The 25,655-nt window shown below is 43.1% G+C and overlaps 1 protein-coding gene across 1 annotated transcript in view; it reads right to left on the bottom strand.

Annotated features, from left to right (window-relative positions):
• Positions 1-25,655, bottom strand: part of CAPN13 (calpain 13) — a 74,414-nt gene that overhangs the window by 44,823 nt on the left and 3,936 nt on the right. Inside the window, exons 2-4 of the mRNA XM_083831236.1 lie at positions 18,774-24,442; positions 6,106-18,640; positions 587-835 (exon numbers count right to left, since the gene is read on the bottom strand). Coding sequence (XP_083687362.1) covers positions 587-823 — 237 coding nt within the window. The 5' untranslated portion in view covers positions 824-835; positions 6,106-18,640; positions 18,774-24,442. The remainder of the gene's footprint in view (positions 1-586; positions 836-6,105; positions 18,641-18,773; positions 24,443-25,655) is intronic.

Here is a 25,655-nt window from a genome sequence, read left to right as displayed (position 1 = left end):
CAGAGGTTTTGGCCATGGGTGAAGCCATGTGATCTTGTAACAGTGGAATGTCAGAATCCACACATTTAACAGAGCAAGAAAGAAAATCTCAGCTTAACTGATTTAGGTCACTACTCAGTTAAGAACAATTAAAATTGAGCACGTTAGTTGTTTTCAGAAGAGAGGCAAGTCCAGGAATTGAAGGGGCAGCTGGTGAACCCCAGGACTTGGAGATGATCGAAGAGCCTCAGGAAAAGAGTTGCTCTGCTCCCACCCACGTGCTCTGGGCATGAACAGAACTTATGATCCCTTCCATGGGCTGCCTGCAAACCTCCATGCTTGTTCAGGTGTTTTACAGTGTCCTTCTGCTTGCTGCCCTGACCTGCAAAGGGCAATTCACACTGGACATGCGGAAGAAGATGCTGTAGAGAGGTTATCTTCCCTCCACACGTCCCACACCAAGGTTCCCTTCTTTTAGTGTTGTGCTTCCAGTGCTTCCCTGCTTAGCACAGACCTCTTCCCCTCAACGTGAAGGCTTCTACCCACTGGCCATCAGCACTCCCGTTCAGCAGCAGTGCTGTGAAACACCCTGGCTAGCATAACTCACAGTTGGCCTCCTCCACTCTATTTGCTGCAGCTGGTCCTCTGGGAGCAGGCTGGCACCGATGGAGCTGATGTGAGCAGGGAAGGTGTCGTCCTCAAACAGCCAGCCTTGGCTCAGACACAAGGCTCGGAGGTGGCCGAAGTCCTGATTATTAAATTTTTTCAGGTTCTGGAGGCTTCCTGTTGTCCCAGCTGCTTGCCAGCCTTCCTCCAACCTCAGAGTAGAGCTGGGATTGAGCATTGTGGACCCTTCCTGCAAAGGAGGAGAGACACAGATGACCATTAATTGCCCAGTCCGAAGTGGGGAGCATGTGAGAAAGCAAACCCTCCCCCAGGAGGATGGTGGAGCACACAAAGCTGAGGGCAGTCACAGTGACAAAATCCTTATTAGCTGGAAATGCCTGGGGAAAGAGGAGTAGTTAAATCCCGACTGGTTTATCTTAAATCAGTTCTGTCAACACTACAGATTCGATTCTGAGTCTTCCCCGGGGACAGAGAGGACAAAGCTGTTACTGAGATGCTGTGTTAGTGATGAGGTGTATCTGCAACTTGAACACAAGCTGCAGGATGGAGCAGGAGCTTCAGACTCCTTCAGGGAGGCGGTGTGAGCAGGGAGTCCGGTCAGAAGTGCCCAGGACTCCTCTGGCCATGGATCACATCTAGGCCCAGGGCATCTTTTGAGTTATTTACTTTATTTCATTTCAGCAAGTGAGTGCTTCATGGTCACTCCTTGTGAGAGACCTAAATAAGGCAGACACTTGCCTTTCCTCGGGATCTGTACTGAACACCCCAGATAGATTGGTGGGATGGCTTTCTACCAGCTTCCACAAATACTTCACCAGACTCCCTAAAGCTACAGTGCTGAGACGGGACTGAGCTGCAACACCCAGACCCTAATCCCACCTGCACTACACACTCACAGGGTTGTGCTCCAAGGTCTGGGGTTTTTGGAGTCGATAGGTCACTAGGAGTGACCTGTTGCGTTTAAACCTGTGACCTATAGTGTATATTGAACTGATCTAACTGCAGGTTCCTCTTTAAACTGGGGAGTCATTGCATGGCATCCATTGATAATCCAGTCTGAAGCATGTTTAGATCCTGCCTTGTTAAATGTGTATATTTAAGGTACATTTCATTTAGGAAGAGTGACCATTTCACATATACAGTGAATCTCCAGACCAGCCACACTTGCTATTATATCTGCTGGCACAGCTACGAAAGAATCAAAGAGATAGCAACTCCACTGGGGACTCTGTCCCCTTTACAATTACCAAACAGCACAGCAGGACTCCTGCTATCCAAGATGGGCTCGTGCTCCACAGGGAGGCAACGCATCTTTCACAGAGACCCTGGACTGCAGGGTGGGAGGGCTTTGGGGAGAGAGGCTTAGGAAGGTGGAAAACTTGCACATTTGGAGGGGCAGCGGCACTGGAGCTTTAAAAGAGCAATTTGCTCTGTCTAACCAGAACAGAGGCTTTCAGGTGCACTCCCCAGAGCCACACAGACGTACAGAGACACACGTGTGCACCAGCTCCTGGGGAGCTTCCTTCAGTCTAAAAGCTCTGCTGTGGGTTTCTGAGAAGTAGCAGAAAGACTGTTCACCCTGTGTCACAGATGAAATTTTTACACAGATCTGATGTACCAGCAATTAAGATTTATTAATTCCTTTACGGTAAATCACAAATTAGATTGCATAATTTTGTCTTTAGTAGCACTTAAACATCAGTTAATCATTAGCCTATCTAACAGAATAATTCAGTAGTGTTTGCTACAATCAAAACAGTGACTTTAAAAGTTAAAGATTCATAAATGGCAAGGTTCACACACAAGACTTAACAGCAAGGTATTAGCAGTTTCTGTACAGCAAGCGATTGGGGATTTCAATACAGCAATGGATTAGGGATTTCTGTACAACAAGGTATTGGGGATTTCTGAACTCTGTTGTGCACTCAAGAACTTTTCCTCTCTTGGTGAATAACTCAGCCTCCTGTGTCAGTGTATTCAGTGGAAGATCATTGAATCTTAAGAAGCCAGGCCTCTAGTGAATGATTCTTTTTCCTCTGCGTTGGCTTACACAGTGGATAATTATTGAGCCTCGTGTAGTCTTGCCCTGAGAAGAGACCCACCTCAGGAAGAGATTCTAGGTCACGGTCTTCTGTGGTCCTGGACAGCTCAAAGGGGCTCTTTGGATCACAAGATGATTGGCTTTAGTCAGTTTTTTTCCACCCTGGCCACAATTCAGGTTAGGTAATTCTGGCGTTTTCTACCAACTGTACATTTCCACTACTTCCAAGATTGTTCTGGTACCTTCCACTACTTCCAAGATTGTTCTGGTACCTTCTGGGTCAGCCTACAGTCCAGGTTTTCACCCTTCATTCACCCTTCCCCTCTGGGTACTGACATCACAAAACCAAAAAAGCAACTCTCATGAGACTTTTGTCCCTTTCCTTATGTAAAGAAAAGCCCCTGTTAAAAGGCCTGTGTTAGCAGACTTTCAATATTGAGAAAGATCACTGCGGCCACCTTCTCTGACTTGTTGCATGACAGGAGCCACTGCACTTGATCCAGCAGTCCCTGCCCCTAGCTCCTGGCTTACACTTAAGACATACCTTCTCATCAGTTGGCAATGGAAAATTCACAATATGCCCTGGGCAAACCACTCGCCTATTTCATTCACTTTCCATGCACATTGCTAGCCTGAGGTTGCTTGGTTTCAGTTTCAAGCCACTGCATGCCATTGTTTTTTATTTTTTTATCTAGTAAAATATATATATATATATATATATAAAAGGGCTCTTTCCTACCAAAGAAACATATCCGTGGATCTGATATGTTGCTGGTCCGGTTAAAAGAGAACAGAAGGCTACAGTAAGAGCTAAGCCTCAGATTTCTGTTGTGAACACAGAGCAGCCCCAATGAAGGCATGATACAGGCTCCTTGCTACACGCATAGTGTTATCACCCTCCTTGGCCCTTCAAGTCACTTGGCCTTCTGGCATTTTAACAACAGCCTAGAAAAATAAGGATTTTTTTTGCATTTCTTTGTCTTAATTAAAAGCCCCACCAAAAAAATCAGATGGAATTCAGAAATCACACTCCACCAACAAGATGAGAGCACGTTCCCCTCAGGCTTGCATTTTTTTTTTTCCACATTGGAAATAAATCTCATGTAATGTACCATAACACAACAAAAGGATGGCTTCTTCTTAACAAATATTCATTTGAAACTACGCTCAGGCTCCACGTATGCTAAAATATATTTCTTGCAGCAGTGTTCCAGCAAAACTGATTGCTAATTCCAAAACTCAAATTAAACCTAACAGAGCTTGAAGGCTGGGGCTGACATGTATTCCCTCTCTTCTGACAGACAAGAAGAGCTTTTAGTGTGCTCGTGCATGTGTGTGTGCTTAATTACATTGTTTAACACATCCAGAATAATTTAGCAACCAGACTGAAGAAAATAATACACTTAACTACATTTTCCTTCCATGCGTAACTTCGTCAGCTTTGTCTCTGAGTACACATGTGTACAGATAACGTGAGCTGTATCTCTTGACCGTGCTGTGTAACAGCCCCTAGGGTCACCCACACCCAGCTAGCTCCATGTTCCCTACGCTCTGCCAGCCGCTTCTTTTGGAGCTCTGAGCCCTGGCCACAGATCGCTTCCACTTGGCTTTCATTGGTGCAAGAGCAATGGAGAAGAGCACGAAAGTTTTTAAAGCAGAATATTGCCTGTCTGAGTGGGGAACATCTTACAGATGCTGAACTCTGAAGGAGAAAGGGGAAAAAGTAACGCAATGGGTCTCAGATGCACAGCCCTTGGGCTGCTCCCTGCCATGAGACACGTGGAAAGAGGGAGGAATTTCAAACAGTCAGAAAAACTCATTCAGGCATATTGTAAAACAGTGGAAAAAAAGATAGAGACTGACTCTCAACTAAGAAGGAAACTGTTCAGAAGGGGTTACACATACATTTACTTTGTCCTGGGATCTCCTCCAAAACTTAAAACCTCCTTATCTGAATGGAGAAATGAATCGCACCCAGCTTGGCTTCCACTGTTCTTTTTTGGTGCCTCCCTTCCTTCTCAGCAGAGATCCTTCTTGTTACTTGCCCAAGAGTAGTGAATGAATGAAAGGATGAGGGAGGGAAGTGGAAAAACCACAGAGGGAAGGAGGAAAAGACATGGGTTGTGACAACTAGAAGGAATAGGAAGGAAGAGGGAGTCTCTGAGGATATGACAGCAGAAGGGTTAGTGACCCCTGCAGAAACTAACCTGGAAACCCCAAGCACCCACTATTTTCTGCATTAAACAACTTAAAAGCCACTGGCAAAGGGTATGTATCATCTCTCTCCAGCACTCAGTTACAAAAGATGTCAAGCCACTGCTATAATCAGGTACTCAGTGGTGGCAAATGCTCCTGACAGCTAATTACATTTTGCAAAAAGCTTTATGTCAGAGTACAGACATCATTTCCTTCAAAGGTTTCTGACTTTTTTCACCATGTAGGAAGTGTAAATAAGCAATTAGAAACATGTGTCTACTTCACAGCTGAACTATCTACCTTCCCCTCTCCCATTTTTTTCAAAACATTTCTGATACATGCTGGTTCAGCTGGGTTTCATACTTCAGGAAGACTGAAGAATTTGCATCAAACTCTATGAAGAATACCAGAAAAAACAAAAGGCCAACAGCCCTTCTTCCCCATTCCCTCTCAAACACTCTAAAATATCAATGTATATTTATCCTCACACACAATATTCAATATATGCTACAGTAATACAAGCTCTTTACCTTTAAGACCCTGTCATTCATGTATTTGGAGCATTGTAAAAACTTTGGGGAGTCAGCTCCAGAATGGTCTTATAATGAAGGAAAGAGTGAACTTATTAGTTCCCACTACACTCAGAGAAGAAACAAATGAGAGCATGCTGTTTCTCAGCAGGTTGCCCTCAGTGACAGCAAACAGCAGAGACAGAGCAGGGACCTGAACTTGGATGTCCCAAACCCTCTGGCAGATGGATAGTGGGTCCTTGTACATGAAGTGTTCAAAAGCCTTGGGCATTCCAAAAAAAATCAAGACCAAAGACAGGCAAACCTTCTACAGATTGGTTTCCCAGTGGCACCTGATATGACCTTCTGCTCCAACTAGTCTATAAAGTATTCCTTTCTGACTATTTATTAAGTCATTTTTCTGCATACATAGCATAGGACACTCCCCGTTAACTTGTTTCTTCCTCATTTAACAGCAGCATACAGAAATTACAGAGTCCCCGTCCTCTTCAGATCTCCACTCTCACCAGATCCAACTTCTTCCAACAACTTACCAGTTTAATTTCAGGCTCTTTGTAGGACAGCAAACTCATCTTTTCTTTCCCTACATGTAACGTTAAGGATGGGGACTGATCTATTCTGTCTCCCCAAGACAAATCCCTCTCAGTGTTTCTGTGGTGCTTTTCCAGCACTATTCCTTGTATTTTGTCTGCTTTATCGTGTAATAAGTAAAACAGCAAAGTGATGTTTTACCTGCAATGCCTCCGGTAGAACTCTCCAGCCAAATCCAAGAGAGCTACAGATACGCTGGTATTATCTGTGTGATCCTTTATAGGGCAAGCTTCACCCTGCCTTTAGCAAACATAACCAGGTTGAATTCAAGTTCAAAGTCAAAACCAAACAATAGGACTTGGGTGTAATAGTATTACACCACAGTATGTGTGTATACACACACACTTCTATTAGCCATGCAGAATGAATTCTATACCTAGCTGGACAGTTAAGTCTCCCCTGGCTTATTGTGGTTTCAGACACCGTCGTTCTTAAGGAAAAACAGGATTTGTTTGCACCTCCCACACTTTCACACTACCTGCTGTCCCCCTTACACCAGGAAATGCAGAAATGTTATTGGGCACAGGCTGGCAGCACTCACAGACATGCTGTCAGAGCTGCGTCATTCTTTCTGCAGTAGTAAAAGAAGCATATGCTTTTAAGTCAATATCCATCAGCATTTACACTGGGCTCTTCTTCAAATATCATGTCAGTTTACTCACTTAGGTAGCTTGATTTATTTCCTCCATGACCACCTGAGGAAGTAAGGGTTATGTATATAATTAGAACGTCTAGGGTACTGTCCTCTATTTTGCCAAGTTAAAGAATACCTAGCAATGATATGGGAAGGGGGAGTCTTTTTCATTTTGGGGAAGCCAAACTGAGATAGCCTAAAGAGGCCCAAAATCCAGCGGAATGGTGTGCAGCATATTCTCTGGAACACATCGCCTGGCAGCAATCCCATACCTATTCCTACATCCCATAAACATTTTCGAAGAAAAGGACTTCGGCGTCCTGGTGGACAGCAAGTTGAATGCAAACTAGCAATGGGCCCTTGCAACAAAGAAAGCCAAGAGCATCCTGGGCTGCAAGAGCTGGAGCATAGCCCATGGGTCAAGGGAGGGGATCTTTCCCCCCTGCATAGTGCTTTTGTGACCGTACGTGCAGTAATATGTCCAGTTTGGGGCTGCTCAATATCAGGGGGACCCTGAAAGCACAGCAAGTCCAGCAGCAGCCCACCAATCTGTGTAAATTTTCTGGGTAAATTAGAGTAAAACCCACTCCAGAGAGTAAAACTGGTGCAGTTTTCCTCTGAGAGCTGCTTTCCACAACGGTTACATAAATAAAAGCTGATTGCACCAGAAGCAGGGAGCAAAGATTTTCCCGAATGCTAGTGTTGCTAGCTCATCTCTCAGCAAGCGTGCTGTTAATTGCCTCCTCTCCGGGGAAATGACAGGTATGTTCCCCTCCAGGTATGGTGATTTACTGTCTGGAACTGATGCCTCTGCTTAAATGGTGGATTAACATGATTTAAGAAATACTCATTGCAGAGTTGATTAGAAAGCACCATCACCAGCCTGGCAGGGGTTTTCAGTTACTGCAGCATGGCACCACTTTGAGCTTGTCAGCTTTCCTGCAAACGGCTATGTCATGTGTCCATTTTCACAGTGGTTCCAGAGAAGGAAACATAGAAAGCACTGGGATTTTATGTATAACGATGAGCCTTTGGATTATATGCTCTCCTAGGTGTTTGTGGAAGCCTGCAGGAAAATATGAGAATTTAACAAAGCACAAGGCTTTGGGAGAGCAGGGCTGTTTTTCGCTTGTGTTACCCTGTGAGATTTTGGCAGGGGCAACACTGTCCTGACTTCAGGTCTGTTTTTACAGAGCAGGGATAGTAATCCAATGGAGGGTGGCTGTGCAGCTCAGTCTATTCAGAAGCAAAAGTTGTTGAGGGGTCACTGGAAACTCAAAACCGCTTCTACACAGCCAGTTACTTCCCCAGGGCTGCTAAACACACAATTAAAGAATGCCCTTTATGCTTAGGAGGGGTCTGCACTGTCTCCTCCGGTCTAAGGTGCACTAGCACCAAAGGGCAAGTACCAAGACGTGCTGTTCAACACGTGCTTTCTGTGAAGTTAGCACAGCTTGCAAGATCTCAGCTGGCACAACGCGATTTCATGTATTTAATGGGTTGTTATTCCTTTCCACCCTAGAATAAAAATAAACTACATAAAATGTGACCTTCTTCTCAAAGAGATTTCACACCAAATATGTTTAACTTCTACCATGTCGCCCAGCTGTGCTGAGGGCAGGCTGCTGTTCTGCATAGCCAGCAGCCACCCTGAAGCAGTCCGGGTTTTGTCATCTTTCCAAGGGGAAAAAGAACAGCATAACTTTGCCCAAGTAATCCTGGAAGCTTTGGCATGAAAAGCAACTCTCCTCACACCACCTACCGGGCTTATGTGCTGAAGTATTGACTGCTGCCTTCTGCAACGTTTCAGATGCATGTCTTCTTATTTCCACTACTTTCACCCTTGTGAAGATCACATTCATTTTTAGCAGAGATACTGCTAATTTACACCATGGTAAATAAAAAACAGGCTGGAAATTTTTCCAAGGTAGCAAACACAGCTACCTTTTATGTTAGCGGAAAAAAAAGAGGAATCTTCTTTCAATCACCTTCACATTTGTTGCAGTCACTTTGATTGGGTGTCCCACTGCTTTTGTATTATGGGACTAATGGAAGAACACTATCAATTAGTTTCATTTGCACAGCTGTAATTTTCTATATTGGCCAAGTGTTATAATTTATTTGCTTTTGTTACCTATGATGCAGGAAAAAATGTATATACAATCTAGTTTGCTCTGTGTTTATGCACTCCAATTTCTGGCAGGATATGCCGTTTGAAAACACAAACTTTTAAGACCGTAAAACTTATCAGGCAGACAGCAAAGATCTACTTCTGTATCTGTTTTTAACCCAGCCCTCACACACAAGCTGCCCCTTAACGCAAATTAACCATGAGTTCGGTATTTTCCCCATATTAAGATATGCATCATTTTGCTCCTAAATGAAGTACAACTGCTGTTGAAAGTGAAATGTGGTAGCTGCTTAACTGTACATAACAAATCTGCACAGCCAGATACCACTGCCATTTGAGGGAGGCGGGATTTGGTGTGGATAATACTTCTCCGTGGAGCCATATTTTTAGGACAAAAATCCATTGACTTCGGAAGTACAGTAGGGATCCTTAAAGAATATAAATGAAAATAAAGAACAAGCAGACTGCTTTCAATGCTCATATTAGCTCTAGAATTGGTTAGAAATTTTCCAGTGGAATGCTTTTCCTTCAGAAAACGTCAATCTGTCAAACATGAAAGCCACTGGCAGTGAATTTTCACCATGAGGAAGAGACAATAAATTTTCAATAATGCTACCAGGCTCCATTTTGATTTTGGAATGGTTTCATCTTTTGCTTATGGAAAAAAAATAATCATTACTTCAGGAATCACTCTGTATTATCCAAAAGATTTAACATATTGAAGCGTAAGAAAGTTTCTAAATGCTATTGCAATAGCTCACTACATTCAGCCTGACAGTATTTTTCAGAATGTGCTTTCATGAGAAATTTCAGACGTTGTTTTTCACTTGAATGAAGAACAGAATAAGAAAGCCTTCTGAATGTACTGAACCTCCACAGAACTGAAAGGCTGATTTGGCCCCACAGCAGCTAACACTGAAACTCCCCATAAAACGCTCTTGGCCTTTCCTATCATCATCAGTGATACCTAAACATGTCTTAAACAGAGCTGTCATGACATTGTCCTTGCAAGCGATATGGATACCCTTTCACCTGGTCATAGCACTGCTCTTGTGCTTTACCACACTTCACTAGGAACTGCTCAGTAAGGTAAGTGCACTTTTGCCCTTCTCCCTGTTGTGTCCCTCATTCCCCTTCAGAGGGATCTGAAGCTAACTGGGGCAAGCCCCGATACTGTCACAGTGGAATTAAGACCATGTGGTGACTCGAAGTCAGACATACAGCACGCTTGCCTTATCTTGAAGAAGCCCTTGTGCAGCAGCAAGCATGTTGCATGCCGATGGTGTTAGGCATTGCTCAAATATATTGCTCCAGTTAAAGGAGAGAAAAGAAACTGAATCAATTTCTCAGACCAACACTCATTAGCAAACTCTTGGAAATGTAAGAGTTATTGAAAAATGGCAATCAACTGGTTTTGATGACCATGGGTTCATTTTCTCTTGATCCAACACAACTAACCTTGTCTGAAGCCATAACACACCCCCAAACACATACCTGCAACATACCTAGCAGCTTAAAAATGAACTGTCTTGAAAGAATATGGAGAACATGCCAAGACACAAACCTGCTGGTAATGTCTGAAAAAGCATTCTTGGCCTCTAAGACTGATTTTGGCCATGAAGAGAGACATTTCATGGCCTTTTTTTAAAAAAAAAAAAAAAAAAAAAAAACAAACAATCAGCACTTGCCAGCATCACAGGGTTGGGCAGTCTTAAAAAAAAAAACAAACATTACAGCCAGAGTACAGTCATGGTTTCTCATCCTGATAACGCTGCAGCCAGGTATCTCTGTTTGCTCATCTGACCAACAGTAAGTAAAAAAGAAAGATACCAACTGTAAAGGAGGCAGCTCTGCGTATTCTTGAGGCTATACTGTGCAACACCCTCCTGCTCAGTGGTGTTGCATCAGATCAAAACGAAGGAGAATTTGACTCCTTATTTGAAATTCATAAGAAGGAGAAAAAAGCCTTGAAGAAAAGCTCCAGACAAGTTGGCTCTTCCAGCAAAACAGATAGTTGTTTTTTGTGTTTTTTGTTTTGTGTGTGTTGTGTTTTGTTGCTGAGGGCCTCGAAAAGGAAACGTTTGTGTGTTTGCACTTATTTTTCAACCTGTTCCCACACACCTATGGTGCATTGGACGCGTGTTTCAGTTCCCAAGCCAGCTCATTACTTTAACCTTCCCTGCTGGGAGGAAGGCTCACACTATGTGTATGAGCAGCTTCAGAGAAGCTCCAGCCCTGAGCTTTTTTTCAGGTTGAAAGCCTCTTCTCAGAGCTGCACAGCTGCTCTCTTGGCTCTGCTCCAACACCACAGAACAATCAGGATTGGCATTGTATCTGAGGTATTAATTAAATACCTTAATCAGATAGATAAGCCGTTTAATAGTGCTCAGCGCATACAGGGAGAGCAGGATATCAGTAGAGAGAATAGCATATGGTCCCTAGTGAAAATTTCTGATACTTCTAATTGACATTTCAACTAATACTTTTCCATGGTTATCTACATTATAGCATGGATCAAGGAAACGCATCACAGATTACATTTAACTTTTCCAGTTTAACTGCACTATAGGTCTAAACACCTGCTTCTTCATGGAGGACGACGAGGAGGACTAAAGCCTATAAAACTTTTGTGGCCAAGCACAGGAGGCTGTGGGTAACAGTCATACAGCCATAAACCACAGAAAGAGTCAAAATACAGAACAAGAATGTAGAGAGATGGGCAAAGTCTCAAGTGGTTTTTTTTGTTTTGTTTGGTGTTTTTTGTTTGTATGTTTTAAACAAAGGATCACTTCTGTGAAAGTGATTTTATCCAGTAATACGTGGAAAATACAAGGCGATGACTGAAGGTTTCCCACTTTTGGGGGGGACAATGCTCAGCAAGCGTAGTGGCACACTTGGAAGTGGTTGTTCTCGATTGAGGTGAACAGAACTGGTACACTGCTATGCTGGGAAGCACCCAAAAAGTCTGAAAATAGCCTAAATAGCCTGGAACACAGCGTGATAGTGCCTCAGTTCATAGAATCCTAGAATGGTTTGGGTTGGAATGAACCTTTAACATCATGTAGTTCCAACCCCCCTGCCATGGGCAGGGACACCTCCCACTAGATCAGGTTGCTTAAAGCCCCATCCAACCTGGCCTTAAACAACTCCAGGGATGGGGCATCCACAGCTTCTCTGGGCAACCTGTTCTCAGCCATTAGCTGGAGAATCAAACTACAGTGTGTTTGACCCAATATATGTCCTAGTGAGTGACAGAGAATGGTACTGAAGATAAAATATTGTGGGGTGTGATGGACTGGATTCCTGGCACAAAGAATTACCTTCTTCTCTGCTCCCTGCGTATACTCCTGCCAAAGCACTACGAATGTTCCTGTTATCAATGGGCTAAAGAAAGCATTGCAGTATCATACAAGGAAGTTACAAAGGTGGGTTTCATGCTGAATAACCAGACTTTCACAGAGAAAGAAGAGACTGCATTGCTGGGAGATACAAACTAAAACTGATATAGTATAGGCAGCCCGTCTTGCAGTTTATTTGGGGCTGCAGGTTGCTATTTATTATGTATCCAGTGCCCCATACAATAACACTTTGATTCCTGACTAGAGCTTCTAGGTACTCTAAAACAGTAATAATCCAAATCTAGGTAATCCAAACAGTAATAACAAACAATTACTCCATGTCAGAGTGATGAATGACTAAGAACACTTCCTGTGTTTTAACCATCAAGTATATACAAAACACAAGGAAACTGCAGAACAGTAAATCTTTGAACTGCCAGTTCAGTTAATAAATCAGTTAATAAATCTCTGGGCATTTCATTAATGAGTGTAGTAATGAGTAGAAAAGCCAAGTGATTATCACAAAAGAATGTTTTATGCAGATTTCTATGACTTTGTGTACTTGCTGTGTTATCAGACCTGCAAAACACGCCCCAGAGCTACAATGCAGATATATATTCATTTTTTTTATTTATTTTTTCCCTCAAGTATGCACCCTTTGCCCTTTTTGCCACAGGTGGTGGTTCAGAGGTGAGTTAAGACTGTGTAATCTCATTCACCAGTGAGCAATAAGTGACAAGCAGAGAGCAACAACTTGTCACTGCTCAAAGCAGACAAAGATGAAGTTGGTGACTGGGATGGCCAGGGCCGTTCCCCACAAATTGTCACAGTTTGAGCTGTGTGCTTGTGTCACAGTTTGAGCTGTCACACAGCCCTTGTGTTTGTGCCCCTCAAAACTACAGAAAGAGAATTTTACCAGAGGAAACACTCACAGAGAGAATCTAAAGCAGAACTGGAAACCATTTAGCTGGAAAATGAATTCCACTCAATATCTCAAGAGTCTGCCTCAAACATCAGAAAGTTTTGTTTCTCTAATCAGAGAGCAGTGCAATGCCTGAATTTCCAAATAAAACCATGCAGAACTGTCCCCTCTCCTCAGGATCTAACCCAAAGGCCACCGATGTGATGGAACAATTCAGCAATTCTAATGAATCTCAGAGCACATATTTGGGGGGTAAGGCAGCCAAACCACGAGCAAGCCATAGACACCAAAGCTTTATCTTGGTTATTAAAAACAAGAGGAGACACCAATGGCATGAGCTTGGTGCTAATGAAGAGTAGCACAGCACAGTTGTGCCCATACCACAAACCTTTTTTCTCCCCTCAAAAAAGGCATCTTGATCCAGGCTGACAGAGTACAGGCATCTGCAAGTGATCATCTAAAATGTAAATAACGTTTCTTCACTAAGAAGGAAAAAGGACCTTTTCGGGTAGGACAATTTCAGTTTCAGAGCTCAAGAAAGGCATGAACACCTGAAAGTTTCTCTATTTGCTTTATTCTCCAATTACATCAATAAGACCAACATAAGGTGTCTTCCTGCCAGCCTGACACTGCTTTAACACTTTTACCACTCCTCTCTGGCCCCCTGACACCTCACTAATCCCTGCCCTCACACTTGTAGCTGTGCAAAGTCATAGAATCACAGAATCATTTAGGCTGGAAAATTCCAACCATCGAGTCCAATCATTCACCTGACCTACCAGATCTCATCACCAAACCACGTTCATTAGTACCATGTCTGTGCACCTCTTCAATACCTCCAGGCATCAGGACTCCACCACTTCCCTGAGCAACCATTCCAATGTTTCACCATCCTCTCCATGAGGAAATTCTTTCTAATATCTAATCTGAACCTTCCTGGCATAATTTGAGGCCATGTCCTCATGTCCTATCACTTGCCAACTGAGAAAAGAGACCAAAAGCCTCCTCACCACAACCTCCTTTCAGGTAGTTGTTGAGAGCAATGAGGTCTCCCTTCAACCTCCTCTTCTGCAGATTAAGCAACCCCAATTCCTTCAGCTGCTCCTTTTAAGCCTTGTTTCCTAGTCCCTTCTCCAGCTTCATTGCTCTTCTCTGCACACCGTCAAGCAACTCACCATCTTCCTTGTAGTAGGATAGTTCAGCAAAGGCTGGGGATATCCTAGTTTGAAAGTCCGACCACTAGGCTGGCATGCAGTTGAAGTGGTTTGTAGTCCCCATTGGTTTTTTGAGGAATTATCTTTCCTCTTTTTCAAAGACTTTTCCGGGTTCATGCTACTTTCTTGTTACTTTTCTACAAATCTGTTTCTAAACAATTTTACTGGTGAGAATATATTCAGAAATAGCATTCTGAGCAAACCTTTAGGCACAGAAAATAGATTCAGCATTGTGTAATCATGAATTTCTACCACTCTGATGAAAAACAGGAATTTCCCACATTGACAGATTGTGTCCCATCGAGCGCTGTGTCCAGGCTGTTGGTCTGCCAACCAGATGCAGAAAACTTCAGTAAGAATAGTACTTATTGGAGACAGCATCGATAACAAAACAAGTCATCCCACTCCACCTGATTGCTTTTTCTGGGAAAAGTGGACAAACGTGACAGATGCCAATGACTCTGCATAGGGAGCTTCTGCAACATATTCGTATATAGAAAGGCAATGCACAAATTAAAAAGCTTCCCGTATCAAAAGAAGCTGGAGGCAAGTCCATTGTTATCATTTGACAATACATAGCCCACAGCTGTTTCTTCCTAACACTGGATTATATTCTTAAGGTACAGGCCAAATACTAAGGATTTTAATGATTTACTATTTTTAGTAGTACAAAACTTTTAAAGGTCATACTCATTTTACTCAGAAAATAGAATCAAATCAAATAGCTTAATGCATTCAGACCAGCTAATCAACACATCAGCACAGCTAGGATTTTGAATCTCAAATACCTTCCTTGGAGCTGCCCATGGGCTGCAAAAACCATAAGTCAGAAATGACTAGTGGTTGTATTCAGCAAATAATTTCAAACAGCAAATACAGTTAAGAAACCTGCAATCTGTCTGCAAGAAGATAAGAAACAATAAGAAGAGATTACTTTGCCTGTCCTTCTCTAGGAAATGAATGATTTGTACTTTTAGGAAACCCTGGTTGTTTGTCTCCTAAGACACAGCCCTGATCAGCTGTGTAAGCCTGAGCCCAGTTCAGGACACGCTCTTAGCACTAATAGCAGTTGCCCAACAGAAACCAGGAAAGAGTTTGTAGAAGCTATCACATTTATTTAACATACACACACAAAATCTCTATCATTCCATCTTCTGTGTTTACTGAATCCATCAGGGAAAGAAACATCTGCTCCTGCACTAGCAAGCTGATCTCTCAGATGAACTGCACATATAGCAATAAAAAAGCATTGTGAGGATTTTTAAATTAAATTTAGTACAAGATCGGTATCAGGCAGATTTGCACGCAGAGGATGCTTCTCAACAGGTGCCACACATGGTCCCCTCCCTTCCCTGGCTCCCACACTCCCTGCCTGCTGCTCTCGCATAACAGTCAACAGGGAGGTCTTATCAGCCAAAATGCTGCATCCCACAACACACCAGCTCTTTCCCCAGGACAGCCCCACCACAGGCACATCAGCACCTGGGGACTCTCCTCATGGCTTCCCCTCTCCATCCAGAAGAGAGCTCCTAACAGCATCATCATATTGCTTTCTAATGACAGAAGGTGGTTTTTTTGTTTACCTACCCATGTCCTACCTAATGCAACAGAGGACACAAACGAGCTAGAGCAGAGGTGACTGTGTACGCTTTAGTCCTACATATCCACAGAACAAAGGTGTCCATATACACAGGTACCTGGAAAACTGCACCAAGGGATACTGCATGTGCAAAAACATGTGAGTCAAAACACGTGAGCACGTGTGGACCACAGCACACCCACCAGAGCCAGCTCTGAACACCTCGCTCCTTGTCAAAGCACACCTGGCAGCTCTGACTCCCAAGCATCTATCATACCAGCTCCCTTTTTCTCCTGCACCAATCTAACTAAAACAAAAAGAACCTGCCACTCACTGCTGGTGGATCAGCCCCAGTCAGCAGAGCAGTTTGATGCCAGGTACAGACTTCACTTATAGATACACTCTAATCCTTCAAGGTCTATTTTGCTGGCTTTTGTTATTCCTGTTGTTTTTTCATGGCTTTGCTAAGTTCTGCTGGGTTGCTGGGCAAGTAACTCACACTGCAGTCAGTGCACGTCACGCAGTGTTTTCACTAGAGTTCAGTACAATTTCTAACATTTATCATTGTAATAGCCTAATGAAGGTGAAATGAAATTAGAAAGGGTGTCAACTGGAATATGGAGTTTGTTTTACAATTATCTATACAGCGGGTAACCACTGGCACAGAACGGTGCCTTTTAAAAAGCTGGTTATATGTGGCATAAATGTTCATCATTAGGTGACTTAAAGTGACCCTAAGCCATGTTCTGTAATTGCTGCCTTCCTAAGCACTTAAAAGCAAGCATGAAAATATTAAGGCCATCCCAAGGTAGTTTTTCCAACCAATGGAGATGGTTTATAGCCATGCAACTGAGCCCATATAACTGTCACTTCAACATCATTCCTGCTTGCAGAGTGATCAGCAGTGATTTTGCTTGAGTGATTTTTGTCTATGTAAGCAAACTCAAATGAATATAACAATAATAAAAACTCCCAGCAGAGCAATTGCCATGGCAAAAAAAAAAAAAAAGTCTCCAGAAACACACATGTAACCTTCTGATTACACATACACAACAGAAAAACAAAATCACGGAATTAAAAGCTGTTTGGGAAGTTGCATTTCTGCCTGTTTTACTCAAAATCAGTGTTCATACACAGGGTAAAGCAAGTCTTTGGCATTTGCCAGGATGGCTAACCCTTATTTAAGGCAGAATGTCTAAAGGCACAAAGAATACTGTTACTGGATAATGATCTCCTGCTGCTAAATAAATACCATGGTCTGTTGCTTGATGGATGTCATGCAGTAATGATGTCTAATGGTGCTGTTAACAGATAGCTTAATGCTGAGTAGGAGAGACTGGATTCAGGCAGTCAGAAGCCTCCTGAGCCCAACCACCACAATACAAAGGATGACTTTCTCTTAAAGATCTAAGCTTGTCTCTGGGTGTCAGATTGTAGTTTTAATTCATTTAGTCTCTGAGGGGTAGCCGGATTCCTGGAAGAGCAATAACTTCAGAGTAACAAGCTCTTTGTTCAGCAGAATGAAAGAGTGGGCTTTGATATTTATCTAGCATCATGAGTTAATAACCTGTTGTACTGGCATCCTTCTGACATTACCCAAAATGGATTTTAATTTAGTGCAGAAGACTGAGAAGAGGTAACACTGAAAACTGTAGCTTAGAAAGTCAGAAGCAGCAAAGATACAGCCTACAGCCATAACAGTTTGAACTTTGCTCAGGCTTGCTGCAAGATGAAAGCAAAGAAACTTGTACCTGCATATGAGATGCTTCCATTCAGTTCATCACCAAAGGGTTCTCCAAAGGTCTTACGAAGCTGAGACCAGCACCTGTTACTGGATTTGCACAGAGAGCCTCCCCACTGCAGATGCAGTAGGGTGTTTGATGAGGGTAGCTTTGTACAACACTCAAAAAGCGCTGCTAGCAGCTTATCATATAACACCCCCATCTCTAGTCCACCATCTAACATCTTCACCAGACAGCAGGAAGCACTCTAGTCTTCTAGAAACATCATCCAAATAGCTGTGAACTGATCCATTTTCTGCATTATGTGACCAGCCAGGCTATTATGTCAGCAGGCTTTCTGAAGCCCACTTTTAATTAGGTAAGCATTGGTCTGCCTCCTGATACACACTCCCAGCCTGGACTTCATTTCCTGACCTTAATGACCTGGATATCAGTTCCAGGTGGGATTTACTGACAACTCCTGAGTACACATGGTGACATATGAATTCAGTTTATGAAGCTCCTTAAATTGCAGGTTTGGAGACCCAATTCTAGCTTCCCTGTTCTTTGTGTAGCTATCCTGAGTTGCACAAAGAGGACACAAACAACAAACATTTCAGAGAGGTGCCGCTTTACACTTGCCTTGCAGGGTTTTAGGTGCCCTCACAAGGAAGAAGTAACAGCTCAGGTTCTCTCTATCTGCTAGTTAATTGAACACTGTTCTTCGATACCCTCTGAAGATTATCTTCCTGCTTATAGTTGTTAGAGTAGACAATGGGAGGACCTGTCATTTAGGGATCATGTATTTTATTTTCTACGTAGACATCTCGTACAAGAGAAGCAACATAAATTGCCCCTCCAGTTGAGAGCCTTGTTACAGAAGTGAGAGTCTACTATGACGCCATATGATGACAGTGATGGCTCAGAGAAAGTGATGCTGCCAATTGCAGCAATTAAACAGTAATGACATAATTAATGTAAAAATTATGCATGGCTAAAATCCAAGCTATCAGAGTGCAAGAAGTATTTACCATTCCAGTTGAGATGATACCAAATCTGCTCTTATGACTTGATTGTGAATAGCGGCTATGGAGAATTTAGGGAACAGTAACAGACCATGTGAAGTAATGGAACAGCCTGACGGGAAAGCAAGGAAAGAGAAAAAGATATTAAATTTAATTGCACAAATTGAGCAATACAAGTGAGGAGAACCAAAATAGTCTTGCTATAGCAAGACACTTCAGATCTGTGCCCCAGACCAATTACAGACCTCATGCCCCACAGTCCTGTTGCATGGACTGGCTCCAGTTTCCAGTACATTCAAATGGATGTTTGGTGCTTTCCCCTTCCAAATACATGACAAGAAACAGGACCAGAAAAGTCAATTGGTTCATTTTACAAAACAACCTTTGGTGAAGAGCAAGTTTTAAGACCTGTGTTAATTCTGCATAACCCGCATCTCACACTGCCAGTCTAGTGTATTAAGTCTAATGTATTAACAAATCCCCAACTTCAGAGATGAAGGAAATGAATTGTAAGTGACATTATGAATAGTTAAGAAATCCGTATATTTCTGAAACTTCAGAAATCAGGTCTTCCTAGATAGCTGGGTAAAAAAATAAAAGGGGGGGGGGGGAGGGTAGGAGGGTAGGGGGAAGAGGTGAACATAGTCTGTCATGTTTATTCCATGGCTGCCTCAGCTCTCAGCTCATTCTGTAGGTTGGCTTCTAAATTTTGAAAATCTGCCTTGTCATATTTCAAGCTTTCTTTCATCAGGGCAATTAGGAGAACATGCTAAAAATATGCTGAGAGAGCCTTATAAATTGCAAAAAGATTTTTTGGTGATGATTAAAGCCAATTGTGACAGCCCATGAACGCAGACAGTCACATCAATCAGACTGCTGTGCCCAGCAACTCTTCCCCATATTTAGACCAAAAGATTATTGCTATAATTGCCATTTTGAATGTGCAGCAGTAGCAGAACTGCAAAACAAATGCGTAGAGTTCTTTGGCTGTGCTACAAGTTGAGAGGGTTGTACGTTCACTGGGCCAACAGAAATACTTTGGACCTGGAAAACTGGGCTGAAGACATAGCCAACCCCCAAGCCTTTCCCACAAATCCACCTTGAAACACTGCTATATTAAGTACTAGCTTTCTGGATCTGTATTGTTTATGCTTCCCTACTGGGTACCATAATGTAGCGATAAATGAAACCAAGTTGTTTGCTGTGTATTACCATATGTTTTACTGATTGGTCTTCCTATGGACAAGGAAAGCAGTCTCAAGGAAAAGGGAAGGACTCTGAGCAATCTCTAGGCTAAAAATACAAAGTGCACATTAGAAGGTAGTTTGAGTTTCTAGTGCAGAGTTTTGTTGTATGGTTTTTGTACCATGGCCCATAGGCAATCTCTTTTAACCAATTTCTCTGTTCTGTACCCAGAATCATAGAATTATTCAGGTTGAAAAAGACCTCTAAGATCATCTAGTCCAACCTTTAACCTAGTACTGACAAGTCTACCACTAAACTATGCTACAAAGTTCTAAATCTACACATTTCTTGAAGACTTCCAGAGATGGTGACTCAAACACTTCCCTGGGCAGCCTATTCCAATGCTGCACAACCCTTTCAGTAAACAAGTTTATCCTAATAGCAAACCCTATGTGCTCATGCAAGCATGCAATATATTGATCAAGTGGCTTTATGGTCGTACTTTGCTTGGTGTCCAAGGAGGGGTAATGGTTTTCCATTTAGATTGTGGAATCTACTGCTTAATGATAAATACACTCCTGACATTGTTAAATGACAGCCTGATTCTAATAAACCCCATGCTGATCTGTTTGTTTGTTTGTTAGATTGGGTGATTCATCTTCTTGTGCTGTTAAAACTTCAGTTGGAGTTATAGAGACAACATGAATCAGACACAATCGGCATGTCCCCTGCTGGTTTGCTCACTTCCTACCTGTTAACAAAATACTGACTAGTTTTCTCCTCACATTGCAGATCTTATTATTAATTGATTTCATTATTCATTGCTCTTAAGGCTTGTGAGGCCTCTTCAAGGCACACACATAAGCGATCCACATGGTCTACAGCAAAAGACTTCCGTGCATATGCTTCTCCCAGGCCACTCAGTATCAAGTTGTAATCCCTTTGTGTTGCTGAGCAAAGTGCCTGCAGCCACGCTGACTTTATGAGAATGAGCTGAGTGCTGTATTTTTTTTCCTTATTTTGCTACTAGAAAGCAAGAAGGGGGGTGGCAGGGTGGAGTGGGAACGGAGGGAAGATCATATTATCTTCAAATCTAATTATGGTCTCAATAGCTCCTGAGGATTTGGCTTCATGAAGCTGCTCATAAATTCTTCCTTGTCATCATGCCCGCTAATACTTTGCTCTCATGTGCTTGATAAGGGCTTGAGTCATTTTAAATTAGTTGATAATACACCAACAAATAGGCTGTGGGATGCACCAGACAGCCAAGTGCCCTAGAAAGACCAGCCTCTGAGGAATGACTCCCAGTGGCCTGAGCAGACCCGGCCTCTCCTTCCATGGGGGTCTCACTGAGGGGAAATGAGCTCCCACTGGCTCTGCTGACGTTGTCATTAGTTTCCTCAGGAATGTGTGTTATACCCAGAAGCTATAACACACACAAGGTATGCACAGCATGCCTCCAGCAATCCTCCATAAGATTTTACAATAAGCCTGGGAAGACCCTAAGGGTCTTACAGGTGCCCTGGACATCTCCCCAGGCCCCAGCACAGCCATGGATAGAGCAGGGCCACATTTGGACACACAGGACACCAGATTTAGAAATGGAAACATTAAAATAACTCTGGGCTGGCCATTTAAGTCACAGACTGGATAGCTAGTAGTTCCTTTACACTCATCCATCCACCCCCTCACAGCTGCTGCTATTGTTATTTGTGACAAAAAGCTGAAGTCAGGTTAAGGTCATGTTCCTTTTCTTCCCCCAGTCCAGTTACTTCTTAAGAAATCCAGTTGAGGCACCACAGATTTTTTCCTTTCCCTTCTGGATATTTACACTTTCAGGCATCTTTTGGGAAGAACCCTTAATTCTCATAAAACACGGATATGGGACCATCCATTTTCACACCTGCATGCAGGCAAACCAGTAGAAGGTTTGCTCTCTGCCACTGAAGGTAAAAAGCACGGCAGTGACCGTCACCCTGCCCCTTGCAGAATGACCAGTGCCTGCCCCAGGCTGGGTCAGCCAGGGTCTTTTTTCCAGTTGTCTCAGGGAGAACCTGAGATGGCATCTACTGCTAGGAGTGCTAGGAGTCTGTCTGCTCCTGTTTGGGGATAACTTATCCGTGTTCATGAACCAACCTTTTCGGCCTAGCCTTGACACTCCTGCCACGGACAAACGGCAATGTGGGACCCACTAAACATATGCAGCCTTGCCTCAGCTGAGGCTAGCAGCCTTGTGCTGAGAGAAGAAAGGGGATGGTACCAGACAGGAGTTGCACTGCAAATGCACCGGTATCCCTGGCACCAAGGTCCCCATATCTCTTAAATACCTAAACATTAGATGTTAACAGACACCAGGAAAGCCCATTACAAAAGACTAAGAGGGTTGGGCAACAGGGGCGCTGATACTGTTTTCTTCTTCCTTGTTGCTTTTGCCTTTAAAGCATACATTCTGTTTTGCTGTTCTCTCTGTAGGCTGGCTACCAGAATACCTAAACAGACAGCCACCAGTCAAGGTGGATGGAATACCATTGTATACTGGAAGAATGCAAGGATGGAAGTATCCATACTGGAAGAATAGGCTCTAAGGACAAAATTATTAACTGATGGCAAGAGGAGGTGAGAAGATATACAAGATAACTGTGTCTATTCAGAGAGAAAAGCAAGGTGCACCTGTGACCCTCCAGAGACACCATTTACCAACTGGCAGCCCAGGTGGATTCTCACAGACCAATTTGCTGATTCCTCCTGAATGCAGCAGGAGCTGCCTGGCATCTTACTCACTAGGTAAACCCCTCAACGTAGTTTGATCTGTCTCACTTGCCTTGGTAGTAAGCTCTGAGTTACGCTGCCAGGCATCATGAGTCTCTGTAATGTCACAGGGAAATATGAGACACCTGTCCCGAATCAAAGCAGATAGGCTTATCTCGTTTCAGAGCCAACTCACGGTTGGGTAGAGATTAGATTGGCTGTAAGAAATTCCTGTTATTGTGCAACTTATTATTCATGGCAGGGGGAAAATGGCTTCAAAGGTGATCCTATGTACTCTATAGGATATCTTCTTATATCTAACATACATTATACAAACCAAATTGGTTTTTTGTTTCAAGCACCTCTGTGCAGAAAAAAAAAAAATCAATTTCAAATTGCAGTGGCTGTGATCTTTCAAGCTAAACATCCATTGCTACCATACTATGTGTTTGGCAATGCAAAGCTGCAGACGTGACAAGTGATACACAAGTCAACGTATGTGCTATATCCAGATCAAGGTTTGACCTCCAAGGTACTGAATAATCCACTGCCCCTCTAACAACAGTTTCACTAACAGAAGCAAAAATATGTTGCAATGCAATAAGCAAATTTATTTTAACCCCTACATCGTTCTGGGGCAGCTATTTTAAGTCACTGGATCGGTTAGCCTTAAACATAAAAAGACCTCAAAGTGCAGAGAGCTGACCCAACATCTACCCAGGCCCTACTCACTCCTGGGAGCACGTGGTTTCATGCTCAGCTGATTTGTAATGTCCTCCGTTACTCCCCAGTCTCACCTGGCCTGCTGCAGCAGAAGCCTCACATCTCCACGACTCACTGAGCATCTTGTGAACTCACCCCATTTGCCCTTTGTCACCTCTTGTGTCTGTCAGACCAGCTGCCAGTGCTTCCCACCAGTGCTAAACCTCCAGAAAACTCCCTTTCAGCTCAGCTTGTGCACAACCTTCCCCAGCTCCAGTCTCCAAGGATTATTACAGAGGTGAAAACAGCCTCAAGATGAGGATTAGCAGCACTGTCCAACAGTAAAACAGGCTCACGCAACTTCTCCTAGCTAGGAAAAGGAGGCATGGCATTGTATATCTCTCCTGCAGAGACAAACAGATACATGGGTGTATTGGGGCTGGCTGGGATGGAGTTAACTTTCCCTACAGCAGCCCATGCAGTGCTTTCTCTGCACTTCCACATGGCTTTTGCTTATTGTTTGTTTGTTAGTTTGTTTTTCCCTTTTCCCCTTTCCCTTTAGTTAAATTATTTAATAATAATTTTCCCTTAATAATTATTTTTCCTTTAATTAAAGTATCCTTATCTCAACCTGTGAGTTGTTTCTTTCCTTTTCTTCTTCCCCTCCTCTTCTGAGGAGGGGGAGTGAGAGAGTGCCTGTGGTGGAGCTCAACTGCCCAGCAAGATAAAACCACCACAACGGGTTGTTGTATGTCTCCATGGTCAGAGCTAGTTTGGAGCATGTAGTGCATATTTAATACATGATACGAGCAGTAGCAGTGCTGAGCCACATGCTCTTTTCAGTGAGAAAACCAAGGGCTGAGGGGACTTTGTTCTGGTGCTCTGTTACAAATCATGGTGCAGCTGTGAGTTACTGGGGCTGGATTTGCAGCTCACTTGTACAAAGCACAGCCAGCCCAGCCCATGGCCAGGTTATGCTTCCAGTTTGCAGAGGACCCTGGCAGAGCATTAATGTGCCTTGTGTGCTCTGAGTGTCCTCACAGAAGAGTCCCTGTTGCAGCAAAGACAGCTGCTACTCTGCAGGGAAAGCAACCCTTTCCCTCACACAGGGTAAAACTAAGAAATTCTAAAATTAAGAAGACTTGTATCAACTTGACCTTTAGGTGGGAGTTTGCTTCTTCCCGCTTTTCTCAGCTTGAGCAGTAGAAACAGGCTAGCCAGGACACCGCTGTCTGTAATCAGCTTACAGCACAAGGTAGGAAAGCTTGGGCCACAGAAACTGCAGAAAAAAAATAATATGCTAACAATCATTACATGTGTTCACAGTGAAGATCTCTTTTTTCCACCCTTCTCTTAAAAATGAGCTTAAACACATTTCTACTTGACTCCATAACCTGTGGCCTTGGAACAGCCCTGATTTTGCAATATTCATCTTTTATTTCATGTATCAGGTTACATATAAGCTTTCAATACTCCTTTTGCTTTCCCTTTTTTTCCCTCCTTCATAGGTTGGTTAGTTGGTTTTACAAGTGAATTTCACAGTACGATAGCAACGTCTTGTCTCTACACTTCTTTCTCATAAATCACAAAAAAAATGAGACAGTTGTTGCAGTGGACAGTCCAACCTTGAAGCTCAGTCATGTGTTTTTTTATACATCACACACAACTTGGATTTCCTTAGTGCCCAAGTAATATCAGAGAAAACAAAGCATCCCCTACACTGCAAAAGCAATGCTGTTACCTGCAATTTTACACATTTTTTCATCAGCTCCAAGCTAAGATGCAGCTCAACTTAAAACTTAATTAGACTCAATTAGAGGCAAAGTAGCTTGTAACGTTTTTATTCTTACAGGGTTCTTAGGCACTTCCAGTGAGAAACAGAACAGTGGACATGCAGAAAACACCTTTAAACCTGGAATAATTCCACTGGATTTCATGCCTTAAGTTTCAGTGTAGGGTGGACACCCGTACCAGACGTGTAAACAGCCACCTAAAACTGGGGCTGGAATGATCACTCAAATAAATTAAGTTAGCCAGAAAATTAATGAGCTACAGTTTCATCTGCCACATGTGTTCATTATTAGCATCTTGTGATGTTTGATTTTGCATTATTTACCACTTCTGCAAACAATTCCAGCCCACAGCTTTTTATTAAAACTTTTAAGATCTGAAGCTTGAGCAGCATAGGTCCTATTGCACAGCTGTGATCAGAGTCCCAGACACAAAGAAGACAAGCCTGCTGCACTACGGACCCTGCTTTCCTTAGGGCAGTGTGGTGTGTTGAACCCTGCTGGCAACTAAGAAGGATGTGGGCCTGTTAGAGCAGGTGCAGAGGAGGGCCACAAAGATGATCAGAGGGCTGGAGCACCTCTCCTACAAAAAAAGGCTGAGAGAGGTGGGGATGTTCGACCTACAGAAGAGAAGGCTCTGGGGTGACCTCATTGCACCTTTTCAGTACTTGAAGGGGTCTTATAAAAAAGATGGAGAGCGAC

Source organism: Anser anser (genome assembly GCF_964211835.1).
Source record: "Anser anser genome assembly, chromosome: 3".
In the NCBI taxonomy this organism is placed as follows: Eukaryota; Metazoa; Chordata; class Aves; order Anseriformes; family Anatidae; genus Anser; species Anser anser.
The sequence above is the reverse complement of the archived record's forward strand: the minus strand, read 5'-3'. Positions and strand labels throughout refer to the sequence as shown.